Source organism: Watersipora subatra, chromosome 1 (genome assembly GCF_963576615.1).
Source record: "Watersipora subatra chromosome 1, tzWatSuba1.1, whole genome shotgun sequence".
Taxonomy (NCBI): Eukaryota; Metazoa; Bryozoa; class Gymnolaemata; order Cheilostomatida; family Watersiporidae; genus Watersipora; species Watersipora subatra.
The window spans coordinates 40,558,065-40,582,451 of record NC_088708.1 but is presented as its reverse complement, the minus strand read 5'-3'; the positions used below and the strand labels follow the sequence as shown (position 1 = coordinate 40,582,451).

The following is a 24,387-nucleotide window of genomic DNA, read 5'->3' as shown; positions in this document are numbered from 1 at the left end:
TCTCTCACGCAGGAAGTGTCAGCCCACTCCATACGTTTGTTCGGGCAAATGGGTGAAACAGTAAATATATCAGGCAACACGCTATTTATCTTGTAACCTACACAGTCCAATGTACACGAAGAGTTACGCTTAAAGATATACACACACTATCCACCGGTCTTTGATAAGCTTCAGTCAGGCAGTCTCAGTGTGCTGCTTGCTGCAATAAAGGCAGGTCGTAGGTTGTATAATTGTCCTATATTTGAGACTAGAAAAATGTGTTTACAATCTTCAGCTTACAACAGCTGATAAAACAAAATAATTTCAATAGTGGACTATTTAAACATTTACAGTGATATACAGGGGTGATATAAGCCTACTGGCCTCGAAAAGCACAATGATCGAGTAAGTTACTGAAAATAGAACAATTGCCAGACAGTCAAAGCAGCGCAAGCTAAAACTCTTGCAAATTTTAGGTAATAAATCACTAGCTAATTACCAAATAATTACCATAAGCAGTACATTGACATCCAGCTACCACATGAGAATACAGGCTTCATCTTAATCATATAAGTTTCCATGAAAACTCGGTGTAATGCCATATCTAGAACATAGTAAATGTGTGGGAACACAAATTCACAAGTTTTGATATCAAACGCTTTAAATACTCACAGGGAAAAAATTGATGGTTTTGCTCAAAGTTAATCTCAGAAAATAACAGGATTCAATTTAATGAAACTAAACTAAAAACAATAGCTGTATAGATTAAACCTCTTGACAACGACTAAAACCTAGCATGAAGACTCCACCTAGCTTGGCCCAAATATACGGGAGGTACATACGGAGCCTCCGCCCAAACGTTGAAAGGAACTGCTCTGGTCTAGAGCCGTGGTTAGCAAGAGGTGAACAGGTAAAAGACTAATGGGATAGCTGCGAGCGCTAGCTAGCTAACAATGTGCTGGAACGTTCTCGCCTTGTATCCTCCTCATCTAACTCATTTCCCGCCCCAACAATAGTCTGTATCGCCATTTGTGTTTCTATTATGGAATTTTCCGTGCATGAGGTATCCGTTGCATCCGCCTCATCGTCACTTTGGCTACCTTCTAAACTCAACTGTTCCAATGCCAGCTGCTCATATTCACGGTCTAATGTCAAGGACTTTGGAGAACAAATAGCCGAATCATAGTCTGATGAGCTGATAGAGAGCAAGTCCTGATGAGATGGGTACATAGATCCGCTGTCATAGCTGCACAGTGACTCGGCATCCGTACTAAACCCTTCATCTGAACCAGCAACATCAAAGTTCAAATGCTTTTCTACAAAGAAAGATAAATCACGAATTCATAATGGAGAATAACAAATGATCATGACTGTATTCAAACAGCTGGCAATCATCCACTCATGAATTAAGATGAATTAGAAAAAGCCATCATGCATAATAAACAGCCTGTTTTGAAACAGCCAGGACACACTCTACATCGCTATTACACGTTCTGCAATAGTGATAATATATTCTACCTAGTCATTGTGACCCGTAAGATGCGCCATCTCATCTAGAGGCTTGTCGTTAGGCTAAGAGGGATTAAGCTAATCGGACAGAAATGGAAGGAAATGCAACATATCATTCCTTAATCCGCTAGTACAAAGGCCTGGTTATTTACACCTTTATTCAAACTCCTTGAGCAGTTCATGGGAAGTCTAGCAGGCTGAATGATAAACTTTGACCTCTGATACTTGATGCATAGTGAAACCTAGGCAGCTGCTTTAGGCTAGCCTTGCATAGTTAAGCTCTAGTAACCCAGGCTACATTGGAAAACCTTATAGAAATGTTTCTTTAGAAGTAGTTGACTAAATCTCAATTAGAAACCGTGCTGTTAGCATTCATCTTGCATTCAACCGAGGAAAATAAAAAACTATTGTTTCCAGCTTTTAGCAGAAGGGGATGACTCTAAGAGAAGAGTTAACATTTCCATTTGTTAAGTGTGAAAGGAAAATTTCATGTACTTACTACAGAAATAAGTTTTTCAGGTCAAAACGAATGATAGACTTGTCTAACTTGGTGCAATAAAAAGTTTAAATGTTGCCGATTTTGCAATACATCATATACATAATACTTCATATTTGCAATACATATATGCAATATTTCATATACGCAATACTTCATATATGCAATACTTTATACACGCAATACTTCATATACACAATACTTCATATTTGCAATACATATATGCAATATTTCATATACGCAATACTTCATATATGCAATACTTTATACACGCAATACTTCATATACACAATACTTCATATTTGCAATACATATATGCAATATTTCATATACGCAATACTTCATATATGCGATTCTCCGTATACATGTATGCAGATTTAACAAAAAATTCAATATTAGGTTTTTTTAAATATGAAAGAAAACTGTTTATATATTTTTAGTGCCGCTAGAAATAAAATATTTTGCATGTTTTTGTAATGTTTAAATAAGTATGATAAAAACAATATAAAAAATTCAGCTAATATTACACTTTGTTGACTATTAAGCTATTGCAATTTACTATTACTCGTATTGACAGATAACAACATACGAAAGACTTTAGCACCCTTAGCAATACGCATACAAAGAATAACGACATACGATAGACTTTAGCACCCTTAGCAATACGCAACCAAAGAATTAGATATGATTTCCATATATCACCAGTAATTCCAATAATTACATTTGCCAATGTAACAGATGTTGCTAAAACAAAATTATGAGTTATTTTGCTAATTGTTTGTTTTCGTGTGAATTTCTGCACAAGTTACTAAGGCTAAATTACCATCAGACACACCAGGACACAAGTTGCTAAGGCTAAATTACCATCAGACACTCCAGGACACAACTTGCTAAGGCTAAACTATCATCGGACCAGCCATGTCAAAAAGGGGAAACAGAAGAGATTACCAATATTGGTTAGATAGTATTCAATCGATATTCTAATCAATTCGCTGCTTTTTGTGATATTGCAGAGATAAGATATAGATAAGGTTTGTTCCATTACCCTTTGCTCTGTCAATTAATGCATGGACTCCCTACACATATGAGAGTTAGTTCACATGTACAGCTACACACATGAGAGTTAGTTCACATGTACAGCTACATACATGAAAGTTAGTTCACATGTACAGCTACACATATGAGAGAATGTTCACATGTACAGCTACATACATGAGAATTAGTTCACATGTACAGCTACACATATGAGAGAATGTTCACATGTACAGCTACATACATGAGAATTAGTTCACATGTACAGCTACATACATGAAAGTTAGTTCACGTGTACAGCTACAGACATGAGAGTTAGTTCACATGTACAGCTACACACATGAGAGTTAGTTCACATGTACAGCTACATACATGAGAGTTAGTTCACATGTACAGCTACATACATGAGAGTTAGTTCACATGTACAGCTACATACATGAAAGTTAGTTCACATGTACAGCTACACATATGAGAGAATGTTCACATATACAGCTACATACATGAGAATTAGTTCACATGTACAGCTACACATATGAGAGAATGTTCACATGTACAGCTACATAAATGAGAATTAGTTCACATGTACAGCTACATACATGAAAGTTAGTTCACGTGTACAGCTACAGACATGAGAGTTAGTTCACAAGTACAGCTACACACATGAGAGTTAGTTCACATGTACAGCTACATACATGAGAGTTAGTTCACATGTACAGCTACATACATGAGAGTTAGTTCACATGTACAGCTACATACATGAGAGTTAGTTCACATGTACAGCTACATACATGAGAGTTAGTTCACATGTGCAGCTACACACATGAGAGTTAGTTCACATGTACAGCTACACATATGAGAGTTAGTTCACATGTACAGCTACACATATGAGAGATAGTTCACATGTACAGCTACATACATGAGAGTTAGTTCACATGTACAGCTACATACATGAGAGTTAGTTCACATGTACAGCTACATACATGAGAGTTAGTTCACATGTACAGCTACATACATGAAAGTTAGTTCACATGTACAGCTACATACATGAAAGTTAGTTCACATGTACAGCTACACATATGAGAGAATGTTCACATGTACAGCTACATACATGAGAATTAGTTCACATGTACAGATACATACATGAAAGTTAGTTTACGTGTACAGCTACAGACATGAGAGTTAGTTCACATGTACAGCTACACACATGAGAGTTAGTTCACATGTACAGCTACATACATGAAAGTTAGTTCACGTGTACAGCTACATACATGATAGTTAGTTCATATGTATAGTTACACACATGAGAGTTAGTTCACATGTACAGCTACATACATGAGAGTTAGTTCACATGTACAGCTACATACATGAGAGTTAGTTCACATGTACAGCTACATACATGAAAGTTAGTTCACATGTACAGCTACATACATGAAAGTTAGTTCACATGTACAGCTACACATATGAGAGAATGTTCACATGTACAGCTACATACATGAGAATTAGTTCACATGTACAGCTACATACATGAAAGTTAGTTTACGTGTACAGCTACAGACATGAGAGTTAGTTCACATGTACAGCTACACACATGAGAGTTAGTTCACATGTACAGCTACATACATGAAAGTTAGTTCACGTGTACAGCTACATACATGATAGTTAGTTCATATGTATAGTTACACACATGAGAGTTAGTTCACATGTACAGCTACATACATGAGAGTTAGTTCACATGTACAGCTACATACATGAAAGTTAGTTCACATGTACAGCTACATACACGAAAGTTAGTTCACATGTACAGCTACATACATGAGAGTTAGTTCACATGTACAGCTACACATATGAGAATTAATTCAGCTACATACATGAGGAAGAAAGCTGTTTAAAATTGTTTCCATACCACTCTGACTGTTTGTAATTTTCAAAGCAACTATGCTATGTGAGAAACACTGGACAGCTGCGCTGGGTGCACAGCTGTGATATTGTCAGCCTCAACAACTACCTAATATGATTATAATCTGCAGGACACAGCTTGTTCACCAAAGCAGAATTTATACCAGAATTAACAAGTATGATGATTGAAGTAATTAGCTAATGGCTTTCTGCTGCTAATCGCGAGTGAGAGATGAGAAAAGATGAATCTAGCAGAACAGGATGCTATACTTGGAGCTCTTATGACTGATACTAAATTCTCACCAACTTTGACAACTCGTAGTAACTCAAAACATTCCATACATTCTACGAATCTATTCATCTGCAAAGCTAATCAATCACACAACCCTTTAGATAATACTATGGCCAAAACTAACAAAACTTGACATTATAGTAACGGCCCACAGTATGGGAGAAATGTTACAGTATTGTAAGCTATGTATAGTATGAGCTACAAACTACAGTATAAGCTACAAGCTACAGTATGAGCTACAAGCTATAGTATGAGCTACAAGCTATAGTATGAGCTACATATTATAGTACGAGCTACAAGCTATAGTATGAGCTACAAGCAATAGTTAGAGCTGAAAAATATCGTACAACGGATTCTCTCACCTAAATTTATCTCAGATGGAAACTCGTCATCACTCTCGCACCCAACGCCAGGCTCTCTCGGTGGAAGACAAATGCTACGTTGCTCATGTATCTCTTCTGAGATCCGTTCTAAATTATGCATAGCTGATTTATAGTTGACCTTTGCTTGAGTCACAGCCTTTTGAAGGTCGTCCACGTTCTGCTTTTGTTGCTGAAAACCGACGATGAGAGATTAACAGCAGGCCAACATTAGTTGAAGACTAGCAACACAGAAACCACCTGGTATTTTATGTTTAGCCGGTGAGGGAGACAAAATGATGCATCGTAATTGTAACAACCTTTAATCCAGGGTAAATCCAGGTAAATCCAGGGGAATATAACCCTTGCATCTACTTCAATAACAAATGAGCTAGTTTTTAGATTTAGCAAATGATGTGCTCAATTTAGAGGACATTATGCTTACTTTGAGGACAGATGAAACTACATATGCTATTTCAAAACTCGCTAAAATGAAATCATTGGGATAGATCATCGTGTATCACTGACAACAAATAATTGTTAGCTATTAGAGACTAGCATTCCCCAAACAACAAGTCATGAGATATTTTTAGCTTAAGAAATGCAACCATGCAGTCAGTTCAGAGAAGAAACAGACAAACTTGTGCCATACAAACCACATTTATGGAAAGGAAAACGGCTGTAAACCAGCATGCTAAGAGAAGAAACTACCCATGGAGGGAGAGAGAATCAACGGGGCAAACTGACACATAACTAGTCACATACATGTAAATAGCGAGAGACTCATACTAGCTAGTACAGTAAAGCCAAGTTGCGACTGTACACCATAGGAAGATATGTAATATAAAGCCTTGCTGTAGTATGCCCTTACGATGAACTTTAACCTGATAAACACTGGACACTATGACAGGACAGTGCAAGGCAGCGCTCTAACCTATCACCTCTGACGAAAATGCGATAAGGCAGGCGTACAGTGGCCCGACTTGCACGCAAGAACCTCGTACTAGTCTTTGCATAGACAAACAATCTGCAGAGAGGGAGAGAGAGAGATAACAGACAAGAGACTGTACTAGCCAGTGTCAGGATAGCCTATCCCGCTTATGACCACTCAATCACTTTAACAGATACGGATGTGATGCTCAATCAAACCAGCCTTATCAATGAATCCTTCCATCCGTACACAAAACTATTGCCAAATATTTCCAATGCCATATGAGCAGAGTGACTCGCAGTTAAACTTGTTGACATCAATGTATAGATACTTGGCTATGTAGGACAAATAACAACAACAGGAGATCCAATTGAAAACATTTCAAAACATTGTAAATAAGAGGAAGGACTGGTGTCTCAGCATGTGTACCAGAGACAACAGTGATTCCCTCAAGCATTCATACCTGCAACTGTAACTCCAGATTGGCCTTGAGCTCATAGTAGGGCTTAGCTGCCACAATGCTACGCTTGTTTGACTTGCCTAGCCTGTGTACCCTATACTCGAGCTCTTGATAAGCCTGTGACTTTCTGTGATGTTCGAGTTCACTACGCATTTTTTCTTTCTCAGCCTCCATCATCTGCAAGATAGTATTACCTCTACTGATAACTCCTTTATATGCCATCGAATAACTCCATTGTGTGCCAGCAAATAACTCCTTTGTGTGGCAATGAATAACTATCCTACCCTAGGGCACTTATGTATTCGCGGCATCTAACTTTCGCGTTTTCGTGGTGTCATCCTCTCGCGAAAGTTTCATGTGCGAAACTAAACTATCATAACAAACGAGCGAAAAAGCGAAACTAAATAGCTTTGTTCATTGATACTGTAGAATGGAATTTTATAACAACATTTATTTTAACGTTTTTAACGACCACTATAGCATCGTTAAAACATAAACCAACAAAATAATTTGACTGTCAAAATTTATTACGTTATTATTTTGCAATTAATTATGATTAATTTCCCATTAAGAATGATTTATAATGATAGGAATTTGATGTCAATGCACACGAATTAGTAGATTATCGTGTGCTGGGGACATCAATGCAGTGAGCACCGTGTGTTGAAAGAAAATAAGACACATGCACTGACACTCGCAGTACTACACAAGCAGCATGGCTCTGGAAAGGTTTGGATTCACCACTGACACTTCAATAACTTGTAATTTTTTGAGATTTGTTTTGTTTTAAGTGATGTGACTGACGAGACGTTTTAAAATTAAAATAGGCAAAACATGACCGCAGTTAAAACGCTCAGAAAAAGACATATTTTTCTTTTGAGCGTTTTAACAAAGATCAATTTTGCGGATTTTATTTTAAGTTCATTCGGAGGCTTTTACGTTTTCGATGGGACATGGCCAAGCGGGTGTTTGATAAAACTTAATCTTCTGCAAACCTTTATAAAAGTCGTTAACAAAAATATTTTGCCTCTGATGATGATAATAATAATGATGCCTAAGAACTACTAGAAGTTGATGTTTGTCTCTATGGCTTGGAATGAAGTGAAATTCCACAGCGATAAAAACCGCGTCCATGGCCGATGGGCAAATAACTTTTCGAATAAATGATGTTGAGGTCGAGTTATTTGAAGGAATTTATCATTGCGTTGAAACTGACCAAACAAATCCGTTTGAGTTGACCTTGTGTTTGAGATGAAATGTTACATTTTATCTGAGGGCGAGTTATCCGAGTTGGACTGCACTTACCGTAAAAAATTCCCAAAAAGTTGGGGCGGCTCAGCCGGCCAGCTAGCTGCCCCAGTGAAAACGGGCCTGTTGATAGTCCAAGAAACAAATGGCAGCAAGCGATCAAACTGAATTATAGACCTTGCCCACACCATTCTACCTGCGGTTCACAATTACAAACTAGTCGCAAATTGAAATTTTTTTTATCGGTGAACTGAACCTGAGGAATCTAATTATGTTTGTTCCACTGAATTTATTTTCACATCACTATATTTTCGCACTCATCAGAGCTGCGAAATTAAGTTGCTCCGAAATTTTAATCTGCGAGCTACTCACGAAACTAAATACTAGCGAAATATAAGTGTCCTAGGGTAACTTTATCAGGCAGCAATAGGTAACTCTATCAGGCAGCAATGGATAACTTTATTAGGCAGTAATGGAAAATTCTATGAGACAGCATAGTGATTATTCTTGAGAGTAAGGAAATAGTAATGATCAGATTTACTAGCATTAGCAATTACCAACAAGTCTATTATCAATAACTCTTTGTAGAACAATAGCAGGAGTTTGCTGTTTTACAGTGTATGTTATAACTTGATTTAAGGGTTGATTATACTGCAGCTTAGCGATAAGGTGCATCCCAGCAATTAGCTATATTTGGATGAGCGGCGAGTGACATCTTCTATTCCTAATCTATTATGTATTTATTCATAGCTCATTTCCAATCCGGACAAAAGGACAAAATCTTCTTACATTAAATGTGCATCTTTGTATAAAACTTTTAGCGGCTCCCTTTCCTCTCCTTTGTGTTGACAATTAGGTACTAGTTAACTTAAATAAACAGAAACTAACTGATAAAGAGAGGGAACATAGCAAATGGGGGACATAGCAAATGGGGATGATGTAGCACATAGGGAGGATGTAGCAAATAAGGAGGACATAGCAAATAGGGAGGACATAGCAAATGGGGAGAACATAGGTAATAGGGAGAACATAGCTAATGAGAAGGAGCACATAGAAAGAAGAGGAACACGGCAAACGCAAGCATTGTAACTGGCAAATGAGAGAGAGGAATATAACTGGCAAATGAGAGGAATATAACTGGCAAATGAAAGGAATATAACTGGCAAATGAAAGGAATATAACTGGCAAATGAAAGGAATATAACTGGCAAATGAAAGGAATATAACTGGCAAATGAAAGGAATATAACTGGCAAATGAAAGGAACATAACTGGAAAATGAAAGGAATATAACTGGCAAATGAAAGGAATATAACTGGCAAATGAAAGGAATATAACTGGGAAATGAAAGGAATATAACTGGCAAATGGAAGGAATATAACTGGCAAATGGAAGGAATATAACTGGCAAATGAAAGGAATATAACTGGCAAATGAAAGGAATATAACTGGCAAATGAAAGGAATATAACTGGCAAATGAAAGGAATATAACTGGCAAATGAGAGAGAACATAGCAAACTGTACCTTTATGGTTGAATGATTGAGCATCTCCTGCCATGCCTCATCAAACTGCACTCCCTGCTCCGTCAGCCGTTCCTCAGCAAGAGTTATTGTCTCTTTTGCTGCCTTATAAAAACTGCTGGCACGACGGAACTGGACAGCTGCTTTCTGTGTCTGTGCATGAGTCTAGCAAAAGAGATACGAGTAAGTGTCAAATCACTATTTTATTTCTTCAAAAGTAAAAACAACCGGATAGCTCTCAATTCATTACTGACAAGTTAAATCCTTATTTACATGTAGGTACATCACCACTAGCAACCACTAGTAACCCAAAATGTTTGCTTCACCACAGTGCAATGCGTACACCTCATGAAATCTTCAGCTAGCGCAACAAACAGATCTATCTTGTTTCTAAAGCCAAGCGATCGTCATTAGGAGGCGACAGCGCAACAGAAAATGAAAAATGACCAAATTTCTCAGGTCGCGGTAATAAGATGAGAAACAATTTTCTCAATTTCAACAGTGACATTTATATAAAAATGGTTCATTTTGATATAGCTGCTATACGCTACTCCTCCAACTTGTGCAGTCATTTTACCATGGCTCCAAATGACAACGATCTGACCAAATTCTCTTATTATTATGTATTAAAACAGGTTACTGTAAGATAAAAACTTAACCACTTATACAAATAGCCAAATATTGCAAAAAACAAATGGCCTGTTTCTCCCGAAAAACATGACCCGAATTTCGCCAGACACCCTTCACCTTGTCCTATTATAGACAAGCCTGTAAGGATGGGGAACTATAAGCGATCCACCACCAGCCTTCAAGGTAAAGGTGACCATAGAACAAAAACCATTTGAAGTCGTAGATAGGTCACATTATAGACATCAAACTGCACAGCAAAAATATTCATAAAACAAAGACGCTTCATTTTTTAAAGTTGAAACATTAAAAAATGGCTTCAAAGAGAAATGGCAATGATTGCTGCTAATCCCACCTGCTTGGCAGCCTCGACCTGTTGATAATAGGCCCTTGACTTTTCTATGCTTTTCTTATGTTTCTTCAGCAAGACATTGAGTCGTGCAGATGAATCGGAGAGAGTCTGCCTGAACCGAGCCCTTGCCTCCTACCAATGCAAAGTCGTCATACATATATACTTAACAACAAAACAGCTTGGATAGAAATCAACATTTTTTTGAAAAACTGTGTTGTAAAAAGCATACAACTTGTGTGATTGACAAAGTTATAAGATTTGACGAGATTATAAGGTTTCAATGATGATAAACAGCGAAAATATTTTTGTATTTAGCCGTGATAGACGATGTCGGATAATTATTTTTGCACAAAATGAAGCCAAAGCTTGATGTGAAATGGGATGGAGAGTTTGGCAGTGAATGAGCTTGACCATTAGGTTTGGTTTTGGCGAGTGTGACTATGGGCGAGTTTGACAGTGGGTGAGTGTGACTGTGACTATGGGCGAGTTTGACAGTGCGCGAGTTTGACTAGGCGCAGAGGCAGCTGAAAAAATCAGTTTTGATAGTTGAACTAAAATTCATATTTGTAACGTACTCAGACAAATATCTTCAGCAATAAGGACAAGACATTCCCATCATATCAAAAAGTTTGGATACACTAGTTAATTGCAGTTAGTGTAGCGAATAATTACCTCATTAGCAAGAGAGCCCACAAACCTAATGAGAAATATCAAGTTACCAGAGTTGGATTACTACAGTAGTACTATAATGGTCAGCTATCCCAACAAGAGAAAATGGAGTGTAAATAAATAGAGGTGTGTCATTCTGACGATAGAACACCTACATCAAGTTCTTTCTCCAGTGTGTTTATTTCGTTAGTGGCGCCGTTCATCTTCTCCAATTCCCCCTGAAAGATAATATGATTAATGAATAAGCTTCAATTGACCGTTACTGTGGCTTATTCTGGCGTAGCAAATGTGTTCCGTTAGTTCGTCACAAATATTGGCCGAAAAGACTTTAGCCGACATGAGAAACAAATTTGCCTTTATTTTAACATCAAAACAGATGTGAGCAAATTTATTGCAGAGAGGCGATGAATGTGTGCAGCAGCTGAGACTATTGTAGTGCACAGACATCATATGCACCGACACACAGACATCATAGCAACTGAGTGTATTTCCCTGAACACGCGATGCAACGTGATATCAGGCATGACATCCCCTTGCCAACACAAGAGCCTTTCATCAGTCAAGGCTCCAATATGTTCATCTCACATAATTGCTAATGAGGCAAGAACAAAAACTACATATATAGACCAAACTTTTTCTGTATTGCGCGAAATATTAAATACCATACGCTTGGTACTGCTTTGATTACATTTTTGTAAAAGGAGTAGTTATATTTCATGACTTGCGTCCTTCAGCTCTGGAACAAAGCGCTTTTCTGTGACCTCTATGTAAAACTTGGCCAATGTAACGGGGCAATTACAAAAATGTGAGAATATGAAAACATTCAACAAAAATAAATGAGAAATGCTTTCATCTCCAAAGTGATCAGCGCCATTCTTTGTGCATTTGAAAAGACAGTTATTGCAGAGCTTGCCAATGTAACTCATAAGATACATTGAACAGACAGACAACAAGAAAATTGTATCCAAACCAGCTAGATAGTCAGAATGGTGTAACAATGAAAATAAGCATCGAGCACAGACAATAAGACAGCACCTGTATGCGAGGGTCTAGCTGCTGTTTGGACTCTTCCTCATTGTCTGCATTACTGAATGAGACTGGGGCAGTGGTGGAAGACATGGTCTCAACTGAAATAGAGTAATAACAGCGAGTTAACCAGCTCCTACAAAAACTGAGAGACTACATTATTTGGGTGTTAAAAATTCACCTCAACAACTTCATCTATGAAATATTTAGCGTAGTATGATTATGGTTTCTGATGCAAGCGTGGGTTTATCACGCATTAACAAACTATACAGTTACCATAACATTACCTGCTGCTGGCAAATCCTATGTATATATCACTATATATTATATAGTGATGCATCACTATATATTATATAGTGATGCATATCAATATCACTATATATTATATAGTGATGCATATCAATATCACTATATATTATATAGTGATGCATATCAATATCACTATATATTATATAGTGATGCATATCAATATCACTATATATTGTTCTTGTAGGAGTAGCTTGTTAATGCATTATCAATATTTATGTTATATTAAAAGTCAAACATTCGCTGAGCTGTGTAATGGTATAGAGATTCTTTGGTAACAATGCTAGAGCAGCACTTCCTAGTGACCATGCATTGGTTACATCTGGCTATACCTAATTACAGAGCAAGAAACCCACCTAAGTTAGTCTAAAGTATTAATCAAACCCTAACAGTAAAATTAGGGCCTGCAAACACCTCGAGTGAACAGTTTTTAGCTACACTCCAAATATGCAAGAAACTACGATGGTATTTTAAGAAAATGAATGTAGTGTCACTTACAATCTGGCAAACTCCAGAAGACTATATTTTGACAAATTTTTATTTTTCGCTCGAAGCTTTTGAACACCAATAACTGACAAAGTTAATATTTGGCTTTATTTCTAATAAAAACAAATTAATTCACTCTAAATATGCTTACACACGATGACATGCACTACCCTAACAATTTGCTTAGATGCAAAGTGGTGACAGGGAAACCTACTACCACCCCTTGAGCATAGCGCCATCCAATTGCTCCTCTACACTCAAAGCTGGCACACTGTTTTGATGTATTACAGAAAATGTAACTTTGGAATGTACTTAGTGTAGGACATTCGCGCCCTCGAGTGTTATGATAATAACTTAGTGACAACGTATGGCTAGTATGAAATAATAAGAAAGGCCAGAAGTTGAGCTATGCATATAATAAACTAAGTCTTAGGCCAACATAAGTAAGTAGCTTAGAGCCTTCCATCACCGGGTTTAGTAAATTAGAGACGATGAATAAGCAAATATCAGGACAGTTCTAATTAATAGACGGCTACTTATCCAAGGGAAAAGTAAAGTGACAAAAAATGCAATTTGTCAATGAGCATTCATATTATTAAAATATTGAAACTAAATTCGGAATAAATAGAGCTGTTAGTGTATGAGTAAACATTAGCTCAAATCGCAAAAACAAGACCTTAAAAGCCAAAAATATAGTCTAAATGTCGACTTCTCAATACTCTTCCCTTTAGTTAAATGCACCGCATAAATTGTTTGCTAATAGCTGAGAGGAGCTGAAAAGTTTCATCACTTGTGGTAATGTAAGTACACCGGATGAAATGCATACCAAGTCAATTTTGTAGGCTTTTTAAGAGGTTTGCAGCATGTTCATACGTAATGCAATGACTGGGTCTTCTTTTACAACTTTGGTTACAATGCATCTTGGCTGACTAATAAGCTCACTCATATAACTACAGGTGTAATATTTTACTTTACTTCAACACACCTTAAATTAATTATTTGAGTAATATTCAAAAACTGCCATTAGAATGTAAAAAGAAGCTTTAGCAATCTGTTTTGATGCAACAAATCTTACAGCCCTCACTTATGAGAGAAAGCAGCAAAACCTAGTAGCCTAGGAACTATGAAATATCATACTATTAAATGTTTCACATATACATCAACTATTAATGGCCATTAATATTATTGTATTACTAAAATGGTAGCTAAAAATCCTCAACACTAAAACAGAAGGTAGGCCTAAGCAGCACAAAACAAAGAAGAATTATGCAAAAAGAAAGCTTCGCCTCGGTCCACTAGACATCTGACATATATTTTATTATACAAAAAATCTAAAACATGCTGTCAAAAATGTATTGCTGTATGTGAGCTTGTGACAAACCAGCAAATGTAGGTTTATATCAACAAGAAACTGTGTTACAAATCAACACAATAACATAAAAGCAATCTGGAGAAACAAACTATATGATTTGGGCAAAATCGCAGCACAATTATTTCCGTAAAAATTTAAATGCTGGTAAGCCATCAAACGTTTAGTGGTTTTACAATAGCACAAAGTATTGGAAACCGTGCCCCACCCTACTTAGATTACAGCGCTCTTATACTGTCATAAAATGATATTAATCTAATGATAAAATATTCTAACATATTTAAAGCCTAATACCATTTCACTTATACTAAAGCACAATATTTGCGCTCAGGATTGTGAACATTTTAAAGTATAATTTATATACAACTTACTGCTAGAAAAGCCCCGCTAGAACTAACGATTTGGATGGAAACGGGATCAATATGCTAGCTTACTTTTATTGGCTCGCTCCAGATCATAGACCTAGAGGTTTTGAGTATTTTTTATGGGCGCGCATCCGTTTACGAACGTGTATCTTTGATTGGTTTGCATGAAGTTTAGAACTATAGAAAACGCTAAATACGTCATGAAAGTCCTTCCCGTTGTGATGCGCAGTTGAGATATTAACCAATGAAATACATGTTGTACACAATTGTTGTTACATCACCACGACGGACACACGTGGGAAGCCACGTCTCTTTCGTTTTTCGTTTCACGAAGCCTGATGTCACAAATTGTGAATAAGAGTGCTTAATAAAATTTTGCATTCACAATGAATGCGTTTAGATTGGTCGGCGATCTTTTTCACTTGATTGCATTGGTTTTGCTACTTCTCAAAATATGGGTCTCCAAATCCGTTACAGGTGAGCAAATTGACATCTGCCTAGTGAAAAAAGTCTACTATATTGACTCAAACTGCTTGTCTCTAGTTATTGTTAGTTATATAATATCTTATTTTTTCACAATTTGGACCGGACTGTGAATAATGCAAGTGTTTTATGTATATCGTTAAAATGGCTCGCTAGGTTTTTGCTTGCTTTTGTCAGACGCCTTAGTAGATTATTAATGAATGTTCTCGTTTATTGTTGTGATAATGTTGTCATGGAGGATTTTGTTTGTTGTGGCATGGTGTTTAGTTAAGGATATTTGTGTTTTGGTGGATTATTTCATTAGGGTAGTACCTAGTAACTTTCTGTAATTGAGATAGCGCTCCATTTCCTTTACAGCTGATCGTGTGTAGAAGCCTTTGCTATGTAGAGATCTGATATGATCTGAGAGATAGTTCAATTTAATTTTGTCAATAGTTTATGTATCGATAGCTGCGATTCTTAGCTCCTACCAAAAGGGCTGAAATTTTCATAGTTACTCAATATGTTACAATTGCCTAGGTTACAACAGAAAGAAGTGACTGCATGACAACATGTTTAGTTGCGCTTAGTCATGTGATCTAATTTGCCGCTTGCAATATTTGAGCTACAAATAAAGTTTAAAATAAGACTAGAAATAGTGTTGCCATCAAACAGTCCAAATACAGTCATACCTCGACATACGAGCTTAATGCGTTCCGAGACTGAGCTCGTATGTCAATTTACTCGCATCTCAAGGCACTATTTCCTATATAAAATGAATATTCATTAATTCGTAATATAAGATTCCTTACCATATTATGAAACAACCAACCAGAGAGGATATTACGATGAAAAAGTGTTTTTAATTGTTATAATCCAGTACCTACACTAACAAAGGAACAAATACCGATTTAGTTGTTATGATCTGCAATAAAATGTAACATCACTATGTACACTATTGAATGAAATTTTTACCTCCGAGACAAACGTTGTTGATAACGGCGGTCTGAGTGTGACACGCATTCGGCACACTAAACTTTTGTGCTCTTGCATAATAGAAAGTTTAAATTCAATGAATTTAGCTGAAATTCATTGAATTTGAAACTAAATTATAATCTTTTACTAAACTTACTAAAATTTTGTCATCATACGCTTTTAGTATCGGCCAGTTATGCGCTTTTAGTATCGGCCAGTTATGCGCTTTTAGTATCGGCCAGTTATGCGCTTTTAGTATCGGCCAGTTATGCGCTTTTAGTATCGGCCAGTTATGCGCTTTTAGTATCGGCCAGTTATGCGCTTTTAGTATCGGCCAGTTATGCGCTTTTAGTATCGGCCAGTTATGCGCTTTTAGTATCGGCCAGTTATGCGCTTTTAGTATCGGCCAGTTATGCGCTTTTAGTATCGGCCAGTTATGCGCTTTTAGTATCGGCCAGTTATGCGCTTTTAGTATCGGCCAGTTATGCGCTTTTAGTATCGGCCAGTTATGCGCTTTTGCCTCGCATTCTCTATAACTTTTAGCCAACCTGCGAGAAACTTTTTCAAACTGATTCGAGGAGAAATACCGAGCGATCTGTTCTCAAAAGCAGCCTCTCGCACACTTGGCCATGTAGTGTAATGGCTATCGAGAACCTGCAGGTACGCTTGTATCTCAAATATTACCTGTATCTCGAGGAAGAAACTTGATTGAAAGTCAGCTCGTATTTCGAGTTTCTCGTATGTTGGGGAATCGTATGTAGAGGTATGACTGTAAATAACTAATGATTCGAAGATAAATTTTGAAATTATCTTATCTTGCCATGATGAGCCTTTCTGTGCAAATTTTTATGTATTGTAGTTTGTCTGATTATAATTTAAGATTAATGTCAGGAGTGCTCTATCAATAATTTATTAAGTCAATTGAAAGTAAAACATAACAAATCTGCTACAAGATTTTACATGTCACTTTTTACATGTAAATTTTTGTAGTTTTTAGAGGTCAGTTGTTTGAGGAGAATGTAGGTCATCAGCCTTTTCGCACTTACATTACCTGTAATGTAATTTCATTAAAATGTTTGATAGCCATGTTTGCATTGTATTTTATGTTAACTCTACCATTATTCAGCTAATTTGAATTTTTTCTGATCATCGATTTGAGTGAATATGGGACCAGGTATGTGAAAGATGTTTACTTGCAAAAAGCGTACAACTTCTAAACATAATACCTCTTTTGGATTGGAATAGCTTGCAATTTTCATAAGAAGGCAACTCCAAAAAATATTTTCTCAATCTATTTAAGCTAAAATATTTTATTTTAGAATCGTCTTCTCATGAACCTGATAGATGGTGCCCCCAGTCCTACTCTAGCTTTAAACAATAAGTTAGAAAGTTATACTGTATGTAATAGCAAATCGATAGACTCATTATTGATTAACGACTTTATATTTACAGGGCTGTCTGGAAAGTCACAGCTCCTTCTGGCGCTCGTGTTTGTCACACGCTATATTGATCTCTTCACGCATTTTGTCTCACCGTACAACACATTGATGAAGATCTTCTTCCTTTCCTTGTCTTTTGCCACTGTACATCTCATCTATGGGAAATTCAAGGCAACCTATCTGGTCATCAGTGACACATTTAGGATAGAGTTCCTCATCGTACCATGCGCGGGTCTGGCCTGCCTTGTCAACCATGATTACAGTCCAGTTGAGGTGATGTTATGTGATTTTAGCATGATTTGTCTTCTGATTTGCTGCGCTTCCTTTGGCAAATTCCTACTAGGAATTTGCCAAAGGAAGCGCTGTGAATGTAACTAAGATTGTAATAAACTCAAGCATTGGAAAATTGGTGAAAAGATCCACCAGACACTGTAGAAAATCAAACACCAGGCATTTTCAGGGGCATCTTTTTTATACACTTGAACTATATTTTGCTTTGGTTTAACCCTCTTCTTTCATTGGCTAAACAAAGAAGACAACTCAGTCATTCCCATATCTCCTATTTTATTTCTAAGTCTTAAAATTATATGCTTTTATTATATTATTCATCAGATGAACTTTAGCATATCATATATATATATATCATATCATTGTGTTGCAATTATCATTGCATTGGAGCTCAGCATTATGCTACAGACACAGAAATAGAAATATTTGCTTTGGCTAAATTTTCGTTCAAAAATGCTTGTTTACATTAGTAGTCTGATAAGTTAGAATGGAGATATTATGCTAGTTAATCTGCGAAATTTGTGTAAGGATTCGTTTACCCGCTGTTTCTTATTGTTTATGATCCGAGTTGCACTGGAAACTGTGACTCGCTAAGCCTGTGTGTAGTAGATTTAACGCTGACTATGGGGTGCTCGACTTATGACGTTGATGGGTTCTTGAGACGCGGTGTAACTGAATTTCAGTGCAAGTTGGAAAAGCTTGAATAAATTACTCTATACTTTTATTAATATCTAGTTTTATCTTTCTATAATTTGATTAACATTGGAAGATCGGCCCTGCCCTTTGGAGCAATAATTAAGGTCATACAGATGACAGAGAGAGAACTGGCGAGCACAACCAACATGGTGTTTCACTGAAACTAAGTAACACCCTGATGCTGTCTTTCTCACCACAAGAACAACAAACCATATTCATCCCCTGCATGCTGGATACTAGTTTCATCCTACTAGTTTCTAAGATGTTAATATTGTTTGCGTTGCCTATCTCTTAAGCAACACTAAAACTCGACTACATCAAATATTATTTTAAATATTTTCATGAGGTGCATTCGCAACCTTGAAACGGTGATTCGAGTCAAGGTTGTTGTCACCCAAAGACTCCCTGTATTGGGCCTAACCATAAAATGAAAACCAATGCAAACAGACTTATATGGCAACGCATTAGAGATATGTGTAGGATTGTAATATTATTTTGGAAAACTGTACACAGTTGTGATTATACAAAGCGAATAATTTATCAGATGTTTTTCTTGTTATACAGGTCCTGTGGACATTTTCCATATATTTGGAGGCTGTAGCTATACTCCCTCAGTTGTTCATGATCAGCAAGACTGGAGAGGCCGAGGTTGTCACCACCCACTATCTATTCTGTCTTGCGTTTTATCGTGCCCTCTACATCCTCAACTGGATTTACCGGTTTTACACGGAACACTATTTTGACCTCATTGCCGTTGTGGCCGGCAGTGTCCAGACCGTTCTCTACGCTGACTTTGTCTACCTTTATATTACGAAGGGTTGGTTCCTAAAACTCAATGTTTATTATAGAATTATTAGAAAGGTTGACTCCTGGCTTTTTGTTGTGGTGGCATCATAACCATTTGCAAATTCATAAATGTAGTTGAGCCAATTACACAGTTGAACCTAGCTTTCCAACGGCACTACCTTGCTGTGCTAGCAGGCGCTGCCTCCAGGATTTCAATGCTTCATCTGTTGAGGTACATCAATGTTGGCTATTGAAAAACTAGTGCATGTAGATTGTAATACATACCCTGTTGTTTCCTGTCTAAAGGTTAGATAATAAGTTTTCACGTTTTTCACTAATCGATGTATTCTAAAATTCAAATATTTTCTACTTCATTCCGAGGCATGTTAAATGTAAACAGTTCAGTATCTTAAGGCAAACCTACTCTAGTCACCACCATTCGCTAGCTACCAAATGCTAACTTGTACCACATGTAATGTAGGTTTAACTGCAGGTTTGCTCTACTTTTCCAGTCCGCTTTGCTAGTCTTTTCCGACTACTAACCTGAACTGTTCTATTATCACAGCTAACAATAGCACAACATGGCTGACCCTCCTTCTTATAAGGTAGCGTCATGTGTATACAGCCTGGCCTCTCCTCGTTTTCATTCCCCCTTTCTATTCCACATCCCTTTTTCCTTACACCCCTATTCCTTTCAACCCCTTTTTCCTTTCCGCCTTCCTTCTCCCTCTTCTCTTTCACCTAACTCCTCCCTTCGACCCCCTTTTCCTTCCACTCCCCTTTTCCATTCCTTTTTTTCACTCCATTTCTCCCTTCTACTCGCCTCCTCCTTTTCATCCCTTCGCTCCTCCATCCCCAATTTTTCTTGGACCACCTTTTTCCTTCCGCCCACTTATTCCTTCCACCTCCCTTCTCCCTTTCCTCTTCTAACCCCCTTTCACTTCCCTTTTCCCTTTCATCTCTCTTCTTGTTAACCCTCTCCCTTCCACATCCTTTCTCCTTCCAATTTCCTTTTCCCTTCTCCCTTTCACATCCCTTGTACTCTCCCCTTTTCACACCCTGTCTCCTTTCCACTCTTACCTGCACCAGTTCATGCTTAACAAATAGCTACACACCCCTTACTGCTTGTACAGAGGACTTACTATTGGGAGAAGACGACCCCATCCCGGCTGATCCTCTCGCTGCTGCCGGCTCATCAGGCAACTCTGATGAAGATGACAAATCTGAATAATTGTTTTACCTCAATCTTTCTGGTAACAATTTTTCAGTCTATCTCCTAGGTGGCTCCTCATTCTCTTTCACCATGCTTTGCTAACAGCCTTTAATTAACCTGCGTATACCTAGTTGATCTAGAATTATTTATGATTGCGCCATAGATATAGTAAACCCTATATCTATGGTTTACTATATCTATGGATTGCGCTGCAAAGGCATGTGGCCTTGCACATTTGAATGCAACTATGAAGTTGAATTTTTCTTGTTGCTCAAAATCTTTTGTATTATGTGGCTTTACTTGTTTTCAAAATGGTTAGCTGTAGGTTGTTTTTTAAAGCGTGATACAATGCATTTAACAAACTAAAAACAGAACTATTTTTGAGGGTCTTTCAGTAAAACGCTACACATCAAACAGTTAAGGCGTAGTTTTAGCTAGAGGGAATACTGCATAAATACATTGCAATGCAAACGTTGATATCATATGAGGAACTAAGACATATGACGGAGTTTGCTAACAATCCTGTCTCATTATTTTGCTTTTGATTATCTTATCATGTCCCTTATATATGTTGTAGTCTGGATTCATGTTATCCTGTCCCTTATATATGTTGTAGTCTGGATTCACGGAAAGAAATTACTGCAGCCTGCTGAGGAAGAAATTGTCTAAAACGTAAATTTATGGACACATTGCCTTTATTATATTGATCAGATTTTTAAAGCAAGTGGAAAATTGACTGCCTTACTACTAGATATACCCAAGCAAATACTCGTCATGTGGCTGATCTATTCGATTATGCCTATGTATGTTTTACATCAATGGTGCTGCTGTTGAAACCGTTCTCTATTTTAATCCTTTTGTCCGCAATTTCTAAAGTCCATTTTCTGTTAAAAACTCATTTTATGAATTTTTAATCATGGTGCTGTCTACATTTAAATGTGAAACTGTGCTGACAATCTTAATACAATCATTTGAAAGCTCAAATAAGAGAATTTGCCACCTGAAGATGAAAGCTAGTAAATGTATGAAGTACAAAGTCATGTCAAGAAAAGCTAATGTTAACACCCATGAGTATGTAAGCCAGCTTCAGACAGCAACTGGAGGTTGGGCTGAGCTTGACTGTTCAGTTGGTGGCTTTTCTATGCTTTCTGCTTTGAGCCTCACTGCGTATGCCCTCTGCTCATCTTCTATGAGTGAGCAAAGCTTTTCCTTGTCAAGTTCATTAATAAGGCCATACTTTATGAGCTCTTCTATCATGGTAAGAGGCACGTCATCTTCGAGCAGTTCTGTCGTCAGCTGTCGGTTACTTTTGTCTTCTAACTTCAACATTAGAGTCATATTTATTATTCCCTCGCCATTCTTCTCTATCTGGCATTCCATGCTAGTGATTGTGCGCCGCTCAATGTCATTTGGCTCAGGTAACTCACATTTTTCTAATTTGTCACTCTGGTCAGGTGACACTGCCCGTGGCCTTGTAGGCTCTCTGTTCGTTTTTGACCGACTTTCTCCTCTAGAGAGGATTGGATACACGCCATTTTTAACATCTTCAACAAATTTCTCTAACTCTAATGCTGCAGGAACTTGTGAAAACAACCACGTTGTTGATTCACGTCCATCTACAAGCATCAAATGAAAGTAAGCGACAATAATTAATGACACCGTTAAATTTATCAATAAAAGACAACTCCCAAATAAATCTTAATGAACATGTAGGAACTGCTTTCTATGTAGCCTATATAATGAACTGTACATTTTTGTTGCGACTAATGTATATCAGCTTTTAGCCTTACCGGAGTGGTTTATCTGAGCAACAACTGCACTAGGAACGACCCTCATTGACTGCTGAAGTTCTTCACGGATGTTTTCATTTGGTATTTTACTGAGATACTGCACAAAGCTGTGGGCAGCAACTAGTTTCAAAGCATGAATTTCAAACAAAGCAGGATGAAAAAGAAGTTCCCGGGCCGTAGGTCGTGACTTTGGATCCTTATTCAAACAGACTGTTACAAACTGTTTTAAGGACGGATCCTCAATGCTGTCTACTGCCTTCTGAATGATATCTCCCAAGATCGGGGCTTCTTTTGCATCTCCTGATAATGGAAGTGCTTTAGTTATCATGCCTAAAGCGCATATACCAAAAGAATATATGTCAACAGCTGCACCAACTTGACTAGGGGTTTCATATTCAGGAGCAATGTAGTGCATGTTTTTTAACTGTGTCGTGCACGTACGAACGTGGTTGTGAATAGCATCTGGAGCTACCGAACTGATTTTAATAAGCCCATTATGCTGAAGAAAGATCATATCTAAAGTCAAGTTGCCATGGATAATCGGTGGCTCACATCCATGTAAGTAGCTAAGAGCAGAAAGTATTTGGGTTGTCCAGCGTTTCCAGGTCTTTATTGAGCGTTTTGGAGCCTTGATGAGAAAATTTTTCAAAGAGCCTGAAGACATGTACTCTGTGATAAAAATGATTCTGGGATTTGGAGCTTTGTTGTCAAACCAATACTTGTGTAACTTAGCTATGTTTGCATGCTCCAAATTGATCAAATTATCAAAAACCTGTTTTATTTCTTCTTGCTTAGCATTAAGCTTTTTCTTTTCAGAAAATTGAACTTCATTCCATACCACTTCTACGCCTTCTTCAGTATCCATGGCTAGAAAGGCTTGGTCGATACCAGGTACCTCCTGTTGCTGTACCTCCTCTTTCCTTTTTTGCCATCTACCGCATGGGGATTCTTCCAAAATCATTTCCTCGTCACTTTCACTGTCATGATCGTTCTCATCGTGAGTTTCTTTTCCAGCCTGCTGTTCAATTTCAGTGGTAGACTCCTTTTCCTCGGACATGCTTACATTGGTGATGTACAAAAACAACTACATTAATAAGACCTAGCCTACGACATCACGAGCGATAGATCGGAACATTAGCGCGGGATTCATGATACTGGCAAATAAAAAACGATAATCGTATCCGAACAGATTGTGGTAAAGTAGAGTACACAACGAGTACATTTCGCTCCACAGTTGTCCAGTAAATCAAATATCGCCGACCAGTGAAATACTTCTGTACAAAATGAGTAAAATACTATATAATGATCCAATATTGTGCACGGTGTCAACCATGGCGGCACTGACTATTACCGGGCCAATGCGACAGTATTTTTTGCTATATTTACATAACGCAATTTACATTACTCAACTGTTTGTCAAACGCCAGTCCATATTAGAATCATAAATCGGTAGTTCGTGTTTATTAAACTCTTTGCATTACTTAGGTTAAAGTTATGGCTACGAAGAATGAAAATTATCAGCAATATGTATTTTGACAGAGAATCAAATTTAAAAAAGTTTCGTTGCTCCAGTAGAGTTGAAGCAGAATTAACTGGTAGGCCTACTTGTAAATTGGACGCTATTTTCATGAGAGTTGTGATACATTTTTAAGCAGATAGTATTTTTTGTATGAATTTTTTTTACATTATGTCTGCTTAAACATTATTTATAATGATGTGTCTGTAATAGTAATTCATCCTAAGCTTTGTTTTATAGATCGTGTAATAATTTGTGAAATAGTATTTTTATGGTGTATGTAGTGTACTGTGTACATGCA

The 24,387-nt window shown here is 37.3% G+C and overlaps 3 protein-coding genes across 4 annotated transcripts; 1 reads left to right on the top strand and 2 right to left on the bottom strand.

The window, feature by feature from the left end:
- Window positions 1–219: 219 nt before the first annotated feature.
- On the bottom strand, window positions 220–12,490 carry LOC137402274 (SH3 domain-binding protein 5-like). Its single transcript, XM_068088769.1, has 7 exons — window positions 12,405–12,490; window positions 11,525–11,587; window positions 10,704–10,832; window positions 9,725–9,886; window positions 6,958–7,131; window positions 5,567–5,756; window positions 220–1,295 (listed from the first exon to the last, which is right to left on the bottom strand). The coding sequence occupies exons 1-7, from the start codon at window positions 12,486–12,488 to the stop codon at window positions 919–921; spliced, it is 1,179 nt and encodes a 392-aa protein (XP_067944870.1). The 5' UTR covers window positions 12,489–12,490; the 3' UTR covers window positions 220–918.
- Window positions 12,491–15,229: 2,739 nt separating this feature from the next.
- Window positions 15,230–21,524, top strand: LOC137394231 (ER lumen protein-retaining receptor 2-like). Of its 2 annotated transcripts, XM_068080960.1 has the most exons (5): window positions 15,230–15,398; window positions 17,811–18,070; window positions 19,346–19,598; window positions 20,701–20,820; window positions 21,397–21,521. In XM_068080960.1, the coding sequence occupies exons 1-4, from the start codon at window positions 15,308–15,310 to the stop codon at window positions 20,796–20,798; spliced, it is 702 nt and encodes a 233-aa protein (XP_067937061.1). In that variant the 5' UTR covers window positions 15,230–15,307; the 3' UTR covers window positions 20,799–20,820; window positions 21,397–21,521. The 2 variants fall into 2 exon arrangements, with proteins under 2 accessions (XP_067937061.1, XP_067937057.1); XM_068080956.1 differs by lacking the exon at window positions 20,701–20,820 and having other exon boundaries at window positions 21,397–21,524.
- Window positions 21,470–23,674, bottom strand: LOC137385375 (nuclear receptor-binding protein-like). The gene is made up of 2 exons (XM_068071827.1): window positions 22,571–23,674; window positions 21,470–22,396 (listed from the first exon to the last, which is right to left on the bottom strand). Exons 1-2 carry the CDS (start codon window positions 23,625–23,627, stop codon window positions 21,867–21,869), a joined length of 1,587 nt encoding a protein of 528 aa, XP_067927928.1. The 5' UTR covers window positions 23,628–23,674; the 3' UTR covers window positions 21,470–21,866.
- Window positions 23,675–24,387: the final 713 nt, after the last annotated feature.

Bases quoted from the DNA above. Each gene is read 5' to 3' on its own strand.
- LOC137402274 (XM_068088769.1), bottom strand. From the start codon at position 12,488: ATGTCTTCCACCACTGCCCCAGTCTCATTCAGTAATGCAGACAATGAG. The intron at 11,588-12,404 runs GTGCTGTCTTAT...ATTATCTTTCAG, and splicing joins AGCTAGACCCTCGCATACAG to GGGGAATTGGAGAAGATGAA. The intron at 1,296-5,566 runs GTGAGAGAATCC...CTTTCTTTGTAG, and splicing joins TCCATCTGAGATAAATTTAG to AAAAGCATTTGAACTTTGAT.
- LOC137394231 (XM_068080960.1), top strand. From the start codon at position 15,308: ATGAATGCGTTTAGATTGGTCGGCGATCTTTTTCACTTGATTGCATTG. The intron at 15,399-17,810 runs GTGAGCAAATTG...TTATATTTACAG, and splicing joins GGTCTCCAAATCCGTTACAG to GGCTGTCTGGAAAGTCACAG. The intron at 18,071-19,345 runs GTGATGTTATGT...CTTGTTATACAG, and splicing joins ATGATTACAGTCCAGTTGAG to GTCCTGTGGACATTTTCCAT.
- LOC137385375 (XM_068071827.1), bottom strand. From the start codon at position 23,627: ATGTCCGAGGAAAAGGAGTCTACCACTGAAATTGAACAGCAGGCTGGA. The intron at 22,397-22,570 runs GTAAGGCTAAAA...TGATGCTTGTAG, and splicing joins TGCTCAGATAAACCACTCCG to ATGGACGTGAATCAACAACG.